Raw genomic sequence first — 16,712 nt, forward strand, 5'->3', positions numbered from 1 at the left:
TCCGCCAACTTTTTTTAACCCGTGAGAAAATTTATGAACGTATGGCAAAACCGCACAGTGCCTTTTATCTTTACTGAAGCGTTTCCTTGAAGGTGATGCCTGCACACCCTTCACTATCCTTATAACTTTATCAACAGCTCTGTTGATAGCCTGCTCCGGGAAGCCTACTGAGGATAGCCGTGCAACTTGTTTTGAAAAACTCTCTTTCATTGCATGATAGCAAGACTTCACCTGACAGTGTGTCACATGACTTGCGCCGCACATGCTCTATGCTGGTTTTTGGGTATTTATATGTATCGTTCCTTTGCAAAAATAAACAGTTGAGAGTTAGCGCTCGTGTGTCTCCTGCTTGTCCTTGTCTTTTGTGCGCGCTAAAAAAGTTTAAATTATGGATCCATACCAACTTGCCCAGTTATCTGTCTTACTGCAGTAGGTGTCCGTATGCCATGAGGCTCCGACTGCTTAATCTGTAACCAACCTGAAACAATTGATCATGTCTTTCTGCACTGTTGGGAGGGGGTGTACATTTGGGACGTGTTGCAGAGGACAATAAAAACAATAAAATAAAATAATTTCTGTTAGTTCCTCATGGAATGAGGACGGATTACCTTATGACCTAATCATGACGATTGGCTTGCACTGTCTATGGCGCTCACTAATGACTGGATTTTACTGTGACCCGGATAGAAGACAAGCAAGACAGTATTTTCAAGAACGTCTGGCCCAGTTTATCGAGGTAAAAAAACCAAACAGTTATCTTCCTTCATTGTTGGCTAAGGTAGAACCCCTGCATACTATGAAGGAATTTTAAATCACAATGTTGTTCTTGCAGTGATTGACCGTAGATGTTTGCTTACATGTTTGTAGTGTCTTGTAACATAATTCTGTTGTCTCCGTTTGTGTGACGTACAACCGGAAATCAATAGAAAAAACGGCATGGCTATGTGGTAGAATACTGGGCTGCCACGCAGAGGTCCCAGGTTGGAACCTGTTCCATCGGAGATATTTTTTCTTAATTCGTTTTTTCCCTCATTTCACGCAATAGCGATTACGGACACCGGCGGCGGCAGCAGCGGCGGACAATTTCGGCGTCAAAAACGGCCGTTGTTGCGATCGCATAACAGCTTTCGCTGTAAAATCTGAAAGTGCGCACTTCTACCAAGAATTGGCCTGCTTAAGGTGTCGGCCTTTCCAAGGTTACTAGAAGCCATCGACGTCCATGTGTAGTACCTTTCATGTTTGAAGCTTCACAAGCCCCTTCGCGCCATAGTTTTGTCCACGTCCTGGTCGCATTTACAAGAGCGATTCGAAAGAGTGCGTGATGGAGCAAAAGAAGACAACCGCTAGCGCTGGAATACTCTTACGTCAGAGCCTTTACGTCGGCCTCTGCACGGCGAGCTTTATTCGTGTTCCCATTTTCTCGACATTAAAGTGTGTGTGTGCGTGTGTGTGTGTGTGTGTGCGTGTGTGTGTGTGTGTGTGTGTGTGTGTGTGTGTGTGTGTGTGTGTGTGTGTGTGTGTGTGTGTGTGTGTGTGTGTGTGTGTGTGTGTGTGTGTGTGTGTGTGTGTGTGTGTGTGTGTGTGTGTGTGTGTGTGTGTGTGTGTGTGTGTGTGTGTGTGTCCAAATACAGTGATGGGCATTTGCTTATGGCGCATAACACCGATATAAGCACACAAGTCCATACACACAAATCAGGCGCAGGCAAACATGTGCGGGTACGTCTTGAACTCGAACCGATCCCGTTATAAGTGCCAGCTTATACCTCTCGGACCACGCACCGTGAACGCGTGCAACAGCGAAACCTTTTCCGTTTTCTTTCCGTTTTTTTCTCCTCAAATACAGAGTGGTAAAGTGAGATGCAAAACGATTTAGTGGTTCTGCGTCCCATCTTTTCTGTTTTAAAAACGAATGTAACCACTAAATGACACGCTACCCCTCATGTGACGAAGAAAAAAAGTGGTAGTGACACCATGGTTGCTGGTTCCTAGAGGGAGCGTACTACAAAGGTGCAGCTCTTTTCGAAGCCCCGCGAGCGCTACACTTAAATTTAAAAAAAAAATTAATTTATAAGACTGGCGTTTTAGGACTGGCCAGCCAGTCCTAAAATTAGATAAGACCTTTCCAGTTTTCAAGTGCCCCGGGAAGTGAGCCTAAGGGTTCTGACCAATCGTTATCAATCATGAGTACAAATTGTATTTGAATGATCCGAATACTGAACACATCAAATATGCCTTAACAAGCTGAAGCATCTCTACAAACTATAGATGTCTAGCCGTGAACGGTAGCAAGTTCCATACTAGTTTTTTTCTCTTTTCTTTTTTCTTTACTCATTCTACGTTTTCCAGTGTGCCCTTTAACGCAGGTAAATGAGAAGCAATGATGGACTTACCAATGCCGCGAGGGTGACTAGCTCGCGATCCGTGATGCATCGGCAGGCAATGTCTCGCATGCAGTGGTGGCAGATTGGCCTGAAAGTTAGAGACGCCCATTTTTTCGCGTGTTCAAAGCTCTGTTTGTGAATGACACATGTGTACACTTTTTTTCTTTTTGTTTTCTTAAAATATACTCGATGACGCTGCAATGCTGGACAAGATGAAAACAATGTTCTCGCCTTGTCCTGACTGAAGCGCTGTTTAATTCTGCTTTATCAAAAAGTTTAAAATAAAGTTTTAAATGCCGCTTTTGCATCGCGGTCGCTAATTCCCGGGCGAAACTGGGCAACCCGTACTACTTTCTCGGAAGAACAAGGTGACAACGCTGTTCTCAACTTGTCTCACCTTGAGAACGCTGTCTGACGCGCTGCTTCATTCAGTTCCAAACAGTCAGTGCATTCCAGCGCACTGCTGTATTCTCAATGAGCCTGTTTCTGAAGTCTTTCATCCATAAAAGTTCTTTGGAGTTAAATAGCAGTCAGCTTCGAAAGCTTGATTTGAAGGCACGAGCTCGTTAAGTAGCTCCGGACGATTTCTGCCCAGTGGCGTGCACTTATGAAAATCCTAATTAATCGTGTATATTTTATGCGTTGTAATTGCGTCAACAGATTATCAACATGTGGTATCTGCTCCATGCTGACAGAACAACATATGAGAAACTTTTGTTTTAAGTAACAAGAAGCAGAGAAACCCAATGAATAGAACAAACAATTAGGTCGAATAAAGCATATGGGACACTCATTGTTGTCCCTAAGTGTAGCGCAATAACAAGGACGTAAGTCTTTGAGGCACAGAAAAGGCTTACCATCTTCGGCGGTGAGCTTTATGACATTGCGCCTGTTCTTCTGGGCGCGAAGAGTCAAACACTAGGGTGCGTATCCTGAGAGCCATGCACAGCGGCAGCACGGTGATGCCTTGCTCCTTGGAGAGCAGCGCACAGACAGACAGAAGACCACAAGCTGCGAGCCGCATTAACCTTCCGCGGCCTCCCTGGGCATCGCTGGAAAGTAGGCAGCCGTTCCCGTGAAAAACAGAATTAGAGCGCACTCCTCAGAATTCCCTCGAACTCTGCTCTATGATTTCTGTTGGCGACAGAAACACGAATTTCATAATAAAAATTAAGAGCACCTTGTCCATGTGCAAATTATGACGAGACGCTCATGAGACAACGTAACTGCCTCGCACGTCGGAAGTTTGTTCGAAATGCGTTAACAGCTAATGGTGATCTTAGGCTCTATTAACATCGGCACCAACGTACCGATGTTGCTCATTGCCACATTTATTTTATTAAGAAACGGGACGCCCCGCTCTATTTCGATTACAGCGTATTGTGAGCACCATGTTTCTTTCGGTGCGCAAGCATAAAGCGTACACTCTTCAGCAGCGCACGAGACCCCACTAATATGTAGCCTATGCGTGTCCATATCCTATTAACTCTCTGTTTAGGAAAAGCACGAAATGGAAACGGTATACCAAGGATGTCATTTTAGAAACAATCATAAATTTCAGCGAAGAGCGGAGTCTCCTCTTTCAAAACCCGAAGCTTCCTTTCTGAACTAAGACTTCCATTAGGGTCTCGTACTCGTGCAAGGTATATACGGTTCCTAACAAGCCATGCGTTTTCCCCGCAGAACGTTTCCCCGAATCAATTGCACCTCACACAAAAAGAGCACGCTAATGCACGAACTGCACCGTCAGCCTGTGCACCCGATTAACAAGATTTCTGAAAGTATGGGCCTAAGCCGCTTTATATTTGCGGGGGTGGCTTTTTCCGAAAGAAACATTTGCGCACATCGGCAACATTGGAGCCGGCTAATTGTGCTCGGTACATTCAGCGCACCTCTGATGCCATGCCTGGTGGAAGGCAATGCCTGGCCAGGAGTGGGCGAGGAGCATGCTGCGATCGAAAACGCATCATTCAGCCAGCAGCTGAAGATGAACGTTTCAAAGCATTTCGATGTAAATTTTGATGTAAACGCTCTCGCTTTTGGCGTAGCGGCACATTGACGCAGCGGCACTATGGATAATGTGCATCGAGCCTAACATTTGCAACGATGGGCGTCTATTTTCAGCACTCATCATTACCACGTTCTCCTACCACGAAATATATCGTACTGATATTTTTTTTTATAGTGTAGAAGATAAGCTTGAAAGATAAGTTGTGGGCAACCCTATCCCTAAAACACTTGTACTGTTGGCATAAACGTGTCATTGCTCACTCACTAAATTCTTCACCTAAACGAACAACTCGTGCCACTCGATGTTCCAGATGGGCAATGAAAAGTGCTCTGTTTGCAGACAGATCAGTGCGATCATAAAAAAAGTTAGTTTTAGAGCAAAAGCTCTTCAACACCATGTGTTTCATGCTCGTTCATCGCGTCGCAATGACCTTAAGCCGCAGGTGCGTAAGTGTGGGAGGCGCTGCGTCACGCCACGCGGTAAGCTGCTGAGAGGCGTCGCCACAGCGTTCACTCGAAGCCTCGCCGCTGCAGAACCAAGTCACCAGGTGAAGGTCTAAAGGGCCTTTCAACAGCCCAGAGGTCAAAATTTAGGGGCAGTTATGAACCAGTCTAGAGCGAACGCTATCGAAGTTACACGCGTATGATAACCGAAACGCGGGCCTAGCTCGTTTCGCTCTTTCATTCGCTAGGCTGCGTTCGTCGGCTCGTCTATCCACCTCTCCGAGTGCTCCTCCTAGCCGTGCGAGGAGACAGAGCAGGGAGCGCGCTCCTTTTGCTCGTCATAACTAGGCTGACAAGAGTTATACCTCAGCCAATCTTTACCTTACATAACTATATACTCTCCTTTAAAAAAAATCTTCAGTAATTTAAGAAAAGAAGAAGCTACGGTCAACATCGCGCAATCTATCATTGAAGCCCATTATCAAACGATAACGGAGAATGCTGTCCTTGCCGAAACAATACCGAAAAGAGACACAGCTGTCAGTGATGTACGGCTGGCTTGGAAAATCGCGAAAAAAAAACGTATTTTTTTATCAGTTGCAACGTAAGTAAGTAGTGCTCGCGTCAAAGACACATAGTCTTTTCTTTCTTCCTACTGCAGCTGTACGATACATACCCCGAAAGTTTACCGAAGGTAAGTCGTCCTTTGATGGTCAATTGAAGTGCACCTTTGGAAATGGCGTTTTTATTGCGACAACACATGCAAATGCAAATGGGCAAATGAAGTCTCGCCTGAAAGGCAATTTAAAAGAGATATTTGAATGCTATACCGAAAACTTAGAAGCTAAAATCTTTAGGTTTTTTGGTGTAGCAAAAGAAACGCTAGAAACTTGTTATAGAGGAAACTTAGTGTGAAGGTTTCTGTAGAAAGACACTTGAACTATGCAATTCATTTATTACCATTACAAGATAAGTCGTCCTGGTAACGATTGTGTTTTATACCAGACCTCAGTTAACAGGAATGCATAAAAAATATAACGAGACCGTAAAATGCTGTCACACTTACTAGACTAGTTCGATTATTTCCTTCCAGGAAAGTATGTATGGGTAACTGTGCTGCGGATTTTATATTGAACTAGGGAGCAATGTGCTGTTGCCTTGGACTCATCTACCCACTTTGACGGTCGGCTACGTTTCGTCATGATATTTCTTCTGTTTTATTCTTGCCCATGTTCACTTTTGGAGATTTTAAGTACAGATTAAATTGTGTGACGACGTACGGTGTCATGTTCTGACTGCGTGCAAACTGCCTCCGTGCGTAATTTGCCTTCGTGCGAGCAGCGGAAATGCTTTTGTTGCAAAAAAAAATTATTCCGTGTAACTGAATAAAGTCATGTATGCTCAAACGAATTATCTCCAATATAGATGGACCTCTTACTTTCCAAAATCAAACCGCCTTCGAGTCCCGAAAAATAGCCAGGTTTTCGAAATTTTTGTGTCATTTAATGCAATATTCTTATTATAATATGGCAGTCTAACGTCACAGTACTGGGCATGTCGCGTGCAATATTATCATGTGTCTAAGTGCACGACCGCTGCCCGCTTACAGCCGTCTTACCGGTGGTAGCAGAGGAAAGACAGCAGGAAGAAGAGGCAGCACAGCACTTCCGCTCGGCCCACAATACTCGACACCTGCGCCAGGTAAGAGAAGGAATCAATCAGGAAGTATATCGGCGGTCTCCACTGTAGAAATAAATACTTGACCTCTAATCTCAGTTGTTTTATAAACTTTTATGACATTGCAACCTGGCCTTATTTGCGACTTTAATGGTAGGTGTGGCCTAGCGCGAAAGAGAGATATCCGACATAGACGGCATACAAACAATGTTAAGTGCAGTAATTTCGTATTGTCCACATAAACACTGTAACAGCGCGACAGAATAAAATGATTCTTACTCATCCAGGAACTACGCGAGCTTTGCTTTCACGTCTCCTGACTAATCGTGTGAGAGGCCGCAGTAAATGCGTATCAATTACTGGCAATGGCAGGTAGCCCTTTGGATTCACTTATAATTATACCAGAGTTGCGTTCACGCCTAAGACGATGGGGTCGATCACTGCTCGCTTCAGTGAGAAACTTACTCCCCCGATCTGGCTGACGATTCATTAAGATTTTCTTCCAAAGTGGCAAGGCAATATCGTGCAATAACGTCGAAGTCTGGGTCAGTTGGTACATGACGCTGAGGCAATAATAATAATAATAAGCTAATAAAGCACAGTTCATAGACCAGTCCTTGTGTGTGTCACTTCTTCCCCTTGTCCGGCGTCTTTTTGGCTGAATTTTTGCCTCAAAGGCAATATCGATTTGCCTTGAAGACCAACCGTAGTAGTTCATTTGATGCTAAAATGTTCGTTTGGTACCTCGACGTGTCTATTCAGGCCGATTGTAGACATGGGGGCTATTAGGGCTTCATAATTACACGTGTTTGAGGCGCAAACAATAGGCCAAGAGATGAATATTCATGGACAAGGTGTGTCACTGGAGTCAACGTTTCGACAGGTAGCCTCGTCTTCAAGAGAAGACCACTTCAAAGTTTCTTTTACGTATCATGGTAATAAGACAAAGAGAGTGGCTATTCTAGAATATAAAGCACAACTGTCATAAGAACTGACGCAAGCACATGAAATATGCAATGTTGGGAACGAATCAGAACAGGCGTAAATTGTCCGAGTCTAAACAATACAACACAAGCACTCACGGCCTCGGTGTGTACTGGATGAGCAGCGAACAACATCGCAGCCAGGCACGCATGGAGTGCATTTATCCTCATCACACGGCGTGCAACGACAGCGACCAGTACTGAGCATGCGCAGTGCAGAGCAACGTTGACCATGTGGTAGCCACGCACCTGCCTCCCACTTGTGTAGTAGTTGGCCCTGTGAGAGAAGACATGAAGACGCACGTGAAGAAATCTTTCCAGCGTAATGCATCAGTGTTGAACATTTGTCCAATTCTCTTGAATGGACCGAAACATGCAATATTGACGCTGCAGCTCAGGCTGTAATGAAGCTTTTGCTTTTTGTCAATGCGGCTTTATTACGCTATGTATGGCCAGGTCAGATATATATATATATATATATATATATATATATATATATATATATACTTCAGGTGTGTTTGTGGCGAAATTCGTTTCTCAGAGGACAGAACGCCACTCAGTGGACAGCAATGCTAATTCCATAGTATTATTTGTGGCACAAGCACATCAAGTGAAACTTCATTCCCTTCCAAACACCTCCGGTAGCGCGCTTGCTTTCAGTTTTCCAAATAGTTAAAAAAAAATCTTCTAAAAAAACTGCACCGCATTCTATAGCTCTGGTTAAGAGATATATCCGATACATACGATATAGGAGCATAAGTTTAGTTTAGGTAAGGGCCATTAACTGTGAGCACAATTAATAAAAACTTTTTTCTCCTCAGGTGTAGTACTACGCATGCTCAAAGGCCATCGCTACCGTTGTTTTCGCTCTACGACGTTTCCATCTGGCACAGGAGCATTGGCGGAGACCCCGAAACAGATCAATATTTCCGTTTAACCATCTGCAGGCATACTCGAAACTACATCTGCACAGGAAGGTGAATACGGAAGCAAGTAGCGCTAACAGGCCACGCGCAATAGCGTCTTGTTAGAGAAACCACTACGAAAGCGGTTTTTCACCGTTAGCGCTTATCACTATGCCACTAGCCAAGCAGGAGATCGCTGTCCACATAACGGCAACGGTACATCGGAGAGAAGACGTCGGCGGAAGCCATGCTATGCATCACGTGTTCAGCACGTGCAGAGAATGAAAGTCAGAATCGAATCACGCGTGCGGCATCGTCATAAAAAATAACGCCCCTCGTGTGCCGCTTTCACCGTCCGTTGAAGGAACACATAGTAGTGCAGCCTCGCACGCCGTGTCACCTGACCTGGTACGAGCATACAGTGCCTACATACGTAGTGTTCAAGCTAACGTTAGAGGCGGTGTTGTTTTTTGTATTTTAACACGAAAGTGCTCTATGCCGGGGTCCACCAAGACTTCAGTGACTTATTTCCGTCACGGCAATGACGTCGAAAAAATATACAAAGCAAAAAAAGTTCCGTCAACGGGCATCGAACCCACGACCGCTCGGTCCGCAGCAAAAAATGCCGCGCGCGCTTTCCACTGCGCCACAATCACAGACTCTAAAGGCTTTAGAAACGCGCCTTTTATATCTACCATTCTCCCAGTCTGCGGGGTGGTGTTGCCCTCTGGGAGCGGCAGAGTAAAGTAATTCGTCATTACTGTGGCCTCCGCGATTAGCAGCTGCAACGCGTTACACGTCCGTCCCATTCGGCGCGTTTTCAATGGAACTTCAATTTTGTCAATGCCTTAACACACCGCGAGGTGGCGACATTAGCCCAAGCGTCGTAAAAGCGTCGGCTTCGCTCATATCATCTCTCTAAAGCAAACAAAAATAGCTCTGCGACGCGCGCCTGCCTCACCTGGCTGTAACACCGCGTTCCCCGCTCACGCGCTCGCCCCGAGAAAAATCGCGGCCGGCCTACCGGGGCGGCACGACGCGCTTTGCGTTTTCCTCCTGTCCGGCCGTGGTGTTCAACCACATTTTAACATGCCGCGGAATGGTGACCAAGTTCTGCGTCCAATATGCGACGCTGTTCTGGCTATCACACCTCGTTCTCTGATTACGCTTTCAACGTTAACTACTACAGCTACCACAAGGGTTTGTTTAATCATTTAGCATGGAAGTTAGTCGTCGGGATGGAGATGTACCACCAACCATCAAAGTGGGTACATCCACGTTAAACCGTGTTATAGCTGCCAGACATCAACATACATTGTGGAAACTCTCTTACATCAATGTACAGTAAACACTCACTTCTGTAAGGGCACGCTTTACTTTCGTGTTATTCTGATTCCTATGACGGAGGGATCACCTATGTTTTATTTTTTCGTTATTTGTTTATCTAATTAGCCCAGTCACTGATGCACATACATTGTTGGCGAAAGTATGCAGAAGACCGAACATCATAATAGACTTAATGAGCGTACATTACAGCAAACTTTCCTAGCACGTATCAAGGAAGAGCTGCTACCAGCTTGCTGCGACTAACTTTACAGATCAAAGCTTACAGATTAGAAAGAAAGAAAAATGGTAGGCCAGGCACGCGCGCGTAAAGCTTCGCTTGCCCCCGTTTTCCCGATAGGGGAAGGGCTCCTAACTTTTAAATGCTAAGCATTTCTTAACGATCGAAATGCACCTTGACAGTTTCTATCTATCTATCTATCTATCTATCTATCTATCTATCTATCTATCTATCTATCTATCTATCTATCTATCTATCTATCTATCTATCTATCTATCTATCTATCTATCTATCTATCTATCTATCTATCTAGCCGCCTACGTCTGAGTGCTCTCGTGGTCGCCTCCTGCAGTCAGGTATGAGTGTATATACCAAAATGAGCACAAGAAGGTATGAGTGTATGATGAAACTGTCTGACAGGTCATGCCATGAATGACATGACATGGCATGACATGACTGTCGCGTACGTCATGAAACCCTTTCCCACAGTCATGTTGGCGCAAACCTACTAACCACGGCCCGTGGAAAGCGGGTATGTGCCACAGGTGATTAACATTCTATATCAACCCTGGAACAGCTAGAATAGACTTAGGAAATTTAACACGGTAACGTTCAGGAGCCCGTGTCGCATAAAACCCGGCGCCGGTGTCTGCGACATTGCGGGCGAGCGAAAAATCCCGGCGCAAAGAATAAACATTTCATATTGGGATTCGAGGTGGAATCGAACCCAGACATTCTGCGTAGTACAGAAGTATTCTGCCGCATAATCAACCCAATGCTTGAAACTGCTTAGGCGTTAAACCGGCGTTATGTCCCGGCAACGCAAAGTCTGGTTGCAGTGTTGGCTGTCCGCATTTATAATAATATAATAAACATTATATGCATTCCTATGAGTTAGCAAGCTATAGTCAAACGTTGTTCGATATCCGAATAATATGTCAACGTTCACTCGTGATGGCATGCACACCATCGCAACGTAGCGTGCACTTCGTTTCGATAAAATTGACGGCTGTGCTCTAACGTGAGTGCTGACGTTACGTCGGACCATAAGCTACCTTTTAGGCGCCAGTATAGTCGACGTGCTTCGTAAGCGCACAGTCTGCACAGAGCTACTCAATTTACACAAAGACGTCACTGCAACTCATAACGCTTGGCGCAGAGAAAAACACAAAAAGCACCATAGGCAGCTACTCTTTGAGTGCTTCTCGTGGAATGGATTCCCACAATGCGTAGGAAATGCCACGTTTTTTTAACACGAAAGTGTTTTATGCCGGGGTCCACCAAGACTTCAATGACGTATTTCCGTCACGGAAATGTCGTCGAAAAAATTTACACGATCAGATGGCAAAGAAAAAATTCCGTCATCGAACCCATGACCGCTCGGTTCGCAACGACAGATGCCGGGCACGCTATCCACTGCGCCACGGTCACAGACTCTAGAAGCTTCACAAACACGCTTTTTATATCTGCCACTCTCCAGGTCAGCGGGATGGCGTTGCCCTTTGGGAGCGGTAAAGTAAAGTAATTCGTCATTACTGTGGCCTCCGCGATTAGCACCTGTAACGCGTTACACGTCCGTCCCATGCGGCGCGTTTTCAATAGAAGTTCAATTTTGTCAATCCCTTAAGAGACTGCGAGGTGGCGACCGAAGCACGAGCGTCGTAAAAGCGTCGGCCTCGCTCATAGCGTCACGCTAATCCAAACCAGAAATAGCTCTGCGACGCGCGCCTGCCTCACCTGGATGTAACACCTCGTCCGCTCACGCGCTCGCCCCGAGAAAAAATTGGCCGTGTATCTGCGTGCTTCGCTGCAAATGTCGTCTAAAGACGATAGAAGAGGCGCTGCGTGAGATATAGACGCCATCTGGCAATACGTCGGGAAACATGAGTGCTGTGTTGCGGGCTGGTAGTCCCGGCGCCGCAGCAGGCGAAGACCGGCGGTGACCAACGCGACCGGCGGGGACGCCAGGCAGCCCGAACACGCGGTTTGGCGCGAAGCTCTGAAGCAGAAGAAACGTCCGCACTCAACGAGTACTCTCCACACACTCTTTTATTTACACGTCGCTTGGGTAGAACAGGAATGCCAGAGCGGCGCCCCATGGCGCCTCTCTGGCATTCCACTCTGCCATTCTGGCACGGTACAGTGCAATACAGAACCGAAACCGAAACACAACAATAAGCTCGTGCAGAGCGCACAGAGGAAGGCAAGTTTCAGCGCAGTCGCATTTTCAGCGCAGCTTAAGAAACTAGGGTCTTTAGAATTACGTATGTATGCATTTACTATTAAAGGAACACACCACCTAATACTTACCTAGTGATGTTGCGCCTCAGATATGCGTAATGTTTGCTTTTTGATCGACAATGTACACAAGTATGAACCTAGTCAGCCGTTCAAGATGGCTGGCCCTTGGGCAAGTGGTTCAACTTTGGCCGAGTGGCTGAATCGAGGGACGTGCCGACAAACAGAAAGACACACAGACAGACCAAAATTTCTCCGTTTAAGTATCCCAAGAAAGACTGTCGTCTTTAAAATCGCGGCCGGGCTACCGGGGCGGCACGTCGCGGTTTGCGTTTCCCTGTGGTCTGGCCCTGATGTCCAATCACATTTTAACATGCCGCGGGATGGCGACCAAGTTCTGCGTCCAATATGCGACGCTCCTCTGGCTATCACACCTCGTTCTCTGATTACGCTTTCATCATTAACTACTACAGCTAGCACGAGGGTTTGCTTAATCATTTAACATGGACGATAGCCGTCGGGATGGATATGTACCACCAATCACCAATGTGGGTGCATAGACGTTAAACGGTGTAACAGCTGCCAGACATCAATATACATTGTGCAAACTCTCTTATATCAATGTACACTAAACATTCAGTTACTTCTGTAAGGGCACGCTTTACTTTCGTGGTATTCCGATTCCTATGACGGGTGGATCAACCATGTTTTTGTTTTTGTTTTGTTTTTTTTACGCAGTATACTCTGTGCAAAGTTTAGCCCATCACGTAGAAAAAGCTGTATAATCTACTCATTCATTAAGCGAAGTGTAAGACATTCAGTGACGTCCGTCTTGGCGGTACAGTGGTCACAGTGCTCGGCTGCCGGTTACGATATCGATCCCGGCCTCTGCAGTCATTCTTCGATGGAGGCGAAATGCTAGAGCGCCGTTCACTGTGCGATGTCATCGCACGTTAAAGAACGCCAGATGGGCGGAATTTCTGGAGTCCTCCACTACTTCGTGCCTGATAATCATATCGTGGTTTTGGCACGTAAAACGCCGGAAATTATTATTGAACCATGTAGTGCTCTGTCTATAGGCGCTGAATAGACGGCACAAATACGACGGCTTGAGAACTCAAAATTCAGGCTCAATGCGCCGGTGATGAGATTGGAGTGTCAGCTGCTAAAACTAGCACCCCCAACTCCTGTACTTTAGAGTTTTTCTTCATTCTTTTTATACGTATTTATATATTTTTTCCACGTCACATTTCACATCGTCTAACGCACGTGCTTAAAGAGGGAGCTTCATGAAAAGAAGCCGCCTTCTCTTTTTGAGAAATACGATCCCTGCAGCTGCTGTATATCTTTTGAGCGGGCTTCTTTCTTTTTGAATAGTGCCATTCACGCGATATCAGCAGACGCCAGACCCCACGTACTATAGCTGCCTTTGGCTGTGGTTTTTGTCGAGTGCCAGTGGACCCTCGAAAAGACTGCACCAACAGCAAGGACTGCGCATGTGCTAAATGTTCTTTGCTCGAAGGAACGGATGTCAAGAATACGAGCGTTGACTCAGCAAGAGTGTCACTAAGCACAAAAGAAAGAAATGGTACCCGCGGCTGATACGGGTCACTTTCGCTGTTTCTTTTATTTTCGTTTTTTTTTTGTTTCGGAGTGCCCGCTTGAAAACGCTTATATATTTGTGTCTGACAGCACGAACCGTTGCAGGGGACAGTGTAAATGGGTATGCAGTGGCATAATCTGCTGTTAAAAACAATAAAAAGAGACGTGCAGCTTCTTTGAATAGGAAGAGGCTACTCGTGCCCCTTAACGCCAATTTTAGGTGCTTCTTAGAGTCGCTGCACGGGTGAGATTACTGTAGGAGCTTCTCCTAAATCAAGTGGGCGTACTACAGTGCACGAGGGCGCTACTGAAAGGAGTCCAATGAGGGGCAACATTGTCGTCCTGTTAAACAAGGTTCCGAGCACTTCCTTGCAGGTGCGGAGAATGATATATGTATACGGTGGAAGACTACAGTTGTCCTGTCTCTTAGGAGCCACACACACACACACACACACACACACATATATATATATATATATATGTGTGTGTGTGTGTGTGTGGCTCCTAAGAGACAGGAAAACTGTAGTATATATATATATATATATATATATATATATATATATATATATATATATATATATATATATATATATATATATATATATATATATATATATATATGAGACTCGCCTTGGTATTGAGGCGGCCGCCACCGCGCCCGCCTCATTACTAAGGCGAGTCACAAGAATAGGAAGGCTGCTACGATGAGTTTCACCGCGTCGTTCAGTTCAACACCGGCGACGAACGAAGTATTGCTGTGCAGCCCAACTCGAGTTCTGAGGTCTGAGTGATAAGCTTCAGTGACGCTTCATCACCCCTGCGATGTTGTCGAGAAAACTTTGTGAACTATCGGGTAACCGCCGCTGTCATGCCTTCCGATGGCCGTTGCCGTGGCACAGACGTTATCCACATTTCCCGCTTAAATACATTCTTACGACGTACAATGCCGCAGTAAACAGCGGCCAGCTTGGCTGCTTTCGTGCGACGGGAAGATTAGTGTGAGCAGAATATTCACGACATTCGCCCTTCATCCTCTTCACCTGTTCATAATCATCATCGCTGTGAGGGTCATCTTGGTTCTGTGGGTCGGGCAGGCGGCTCTTCCGAATAAAAGGCGTTGAGACCACAACTGTGCTGCTGTCTGTCAATATCATTGACTCGTTCCTAAACACTGCATCTCCTTTATCTCTTCTGAACAAGCTCTGGGAGGCCCTGCTGAACTGACTGCATTTTAGTGTGCACGCCGTATCACAGCTCTGTGCCGCTATTCACTTACTTCGTTTAATTGCGGGCCCATTTTATATAAGCGTGGAGCAGCAATGCGGAAAAACTACCCGCCATACGCACCCAAGTAGTTTTTCTCAACAAGCCTAAGAACATTCAAATTAAACGGCACTGCTGCTGTCTCAACAACGAAGTCAGGAATATGAAAAAGAAGTTGATGTTGAACTTTTCTTCGCTTATTAACTAACCGGTTTCCAACAATCTTAAGAAAAAAGCACATCTGAAAAAATACTCGGACATGTTAGTATAATATGGTTGCTTTCGCACAAATGTAACCAAACATTTCTTTCTGTAAAAATTACAGTGCATATTGAGGCAGGTGGCTCTTCACACCGAAGTTACGCGCGAACGTTCTGGAATTACTATCAAGCCTGCCTTATACCCTGAGGACCTTTTCAAAACACGACAGCAAGCCTACTAGGTTTTATGTTTCTTTTTTCTTTTCTTTTTTTCGTGCCTCTTGGATCATTTATTCTCATTACTTTTTTCGACATACTGTATGCTTTAAAATATCGGAGGTAACGCAGTCTTCTCGTGTCGTGCTAACGTCCTTAACCTTTCTTGGGAGTCGCAGATCCTTGGCACTTAAGAGCCCATATATCGCGCTTTGCCGAGTAGGCGGAAAGGAGGAAGCAAGGAGAAAGGCCTCCTGGGATGGTGTAGATGTATGCACCGAGGGCATCGATTAATCCTCGGGCACTTGTTATAAACCACGACGGCGTTGATATCGAAGTCCTGACCTCTGAGCATTTCAGCGAAAACGCTCCCCCTCCCCTTCCCGTGCCCTGATCTCAACTTCCCCTAGACCTGCGGGGTGAAATCAATTTCCGCTCATCGCTTCGTTCTATTTCTTTCTTTCCTTCCGTCTTTATTTATTAATTTACTTCTCTCTTTTTTTTCTTTTCTCATAGCAGGACACTGTAGCGACCTGTTTGCTGGGATTTCATTCATTACTTCCTATCTCATAGAAGAACAAGAAGAAAAAAAAAAGAAGCTATAGTAGACACGAAACTCACTGCAGCCCACACAGCAAACCGGTATGCGCTAGAGCAAACGGCCGATATCAATTCAGTTTATGACTTTCCGCTTTCGTGTCTACAAGGAGCATGGGGAGCCAAATTGTCATTTGTCAGTGGAGTCAACTGCAATTATGGCGCACGAAGTGCCCCATTAAGGAGTATGTGTTGCGGTGTTCTTTCTTTATTATAGACTGCTAGGCAGACAATAGGCAGTAGAGCTGCAAAGAAACAAATAACAATATCCTTTCTTTAAAAAAAAGATGGACTTTGAGATGAAATACGATAGGACTTCGAGAGCCATTTTATGAGTGAGGCATACTTAAATAAAACCGACACGGTCCCTACTTCCGCCCGTCAGAGGAAAAGAGTATCTTATTGCAGGACTCGCAACGCGCCATAGCCACTGGCAAGAGGCTTGGCTCGAAACACCGCTCCATGACAAACAAATGAAAAAAAGACTCCCTGGGATGCAGACTACGGAAGGAAAGGTCCTGCAGAGGGCTAGCTCCCATTGATAAAAATATACGAAGAAAAAATGGTCAATCCAGAAAGAACTACTGCAGATTTTGCGACCAGCAAAGCTACGAAAACAGAACAAATAGAGC

The 16,712-nt window shown here is 45.5% G+C and overlaps 1 protein-coding gene across 1 annotated transcript in view; it reads right to left on the reverse strand.

Moving 5' to 3' along the window:
• LOC125759985 (protein O-mannosyl-transferase TMTC1-like) overlaps positions 1–16,712 on the reverse strand; it is a 90,083-nt gene that overhangs the window by 14,185 nt on the left and 59,186 nt on the right. Inside the window, exons 2-5 of the mRNA XM_049419528.1 lie at positions 7,595–7,772; positions 6,454–6,527; positions 3,239–3,433; positions 2,391–2,469 (exon numbers count right to left, since the gene is read on the reverse strand). Coding sequence (XP_049275485.1) covers positions 2,391–2,469; positions 3,239–3,433; positions 6,454–6,527; positions 7,595–7,772 — 526 coding nt within the window. The remainder of the gene's footprint in view (positions 1–2,390; positions 2,470–3,238; positions 3,434–6,453; positions 6,528–7,594; positions 7,773–16,712) is intronic.

This window comes from Rhipicephalus sanguineus, chromosome 9 (genome assembly GCF_013339695.2).
Source record: "Rhipicephalus sanguineus isolate Rsan-2018 chromosome 9, BIME_Rsan_1.4, whole genome shotgun sequence".
Classification (NCBI taxonomy): domain Eukaryota; kingdom Metazoa; phylum Arthropoda; class Arachnida; order Ixodida; family Ixodidae; genus Rhipicephalus; species Rhipicephalus sanguineus.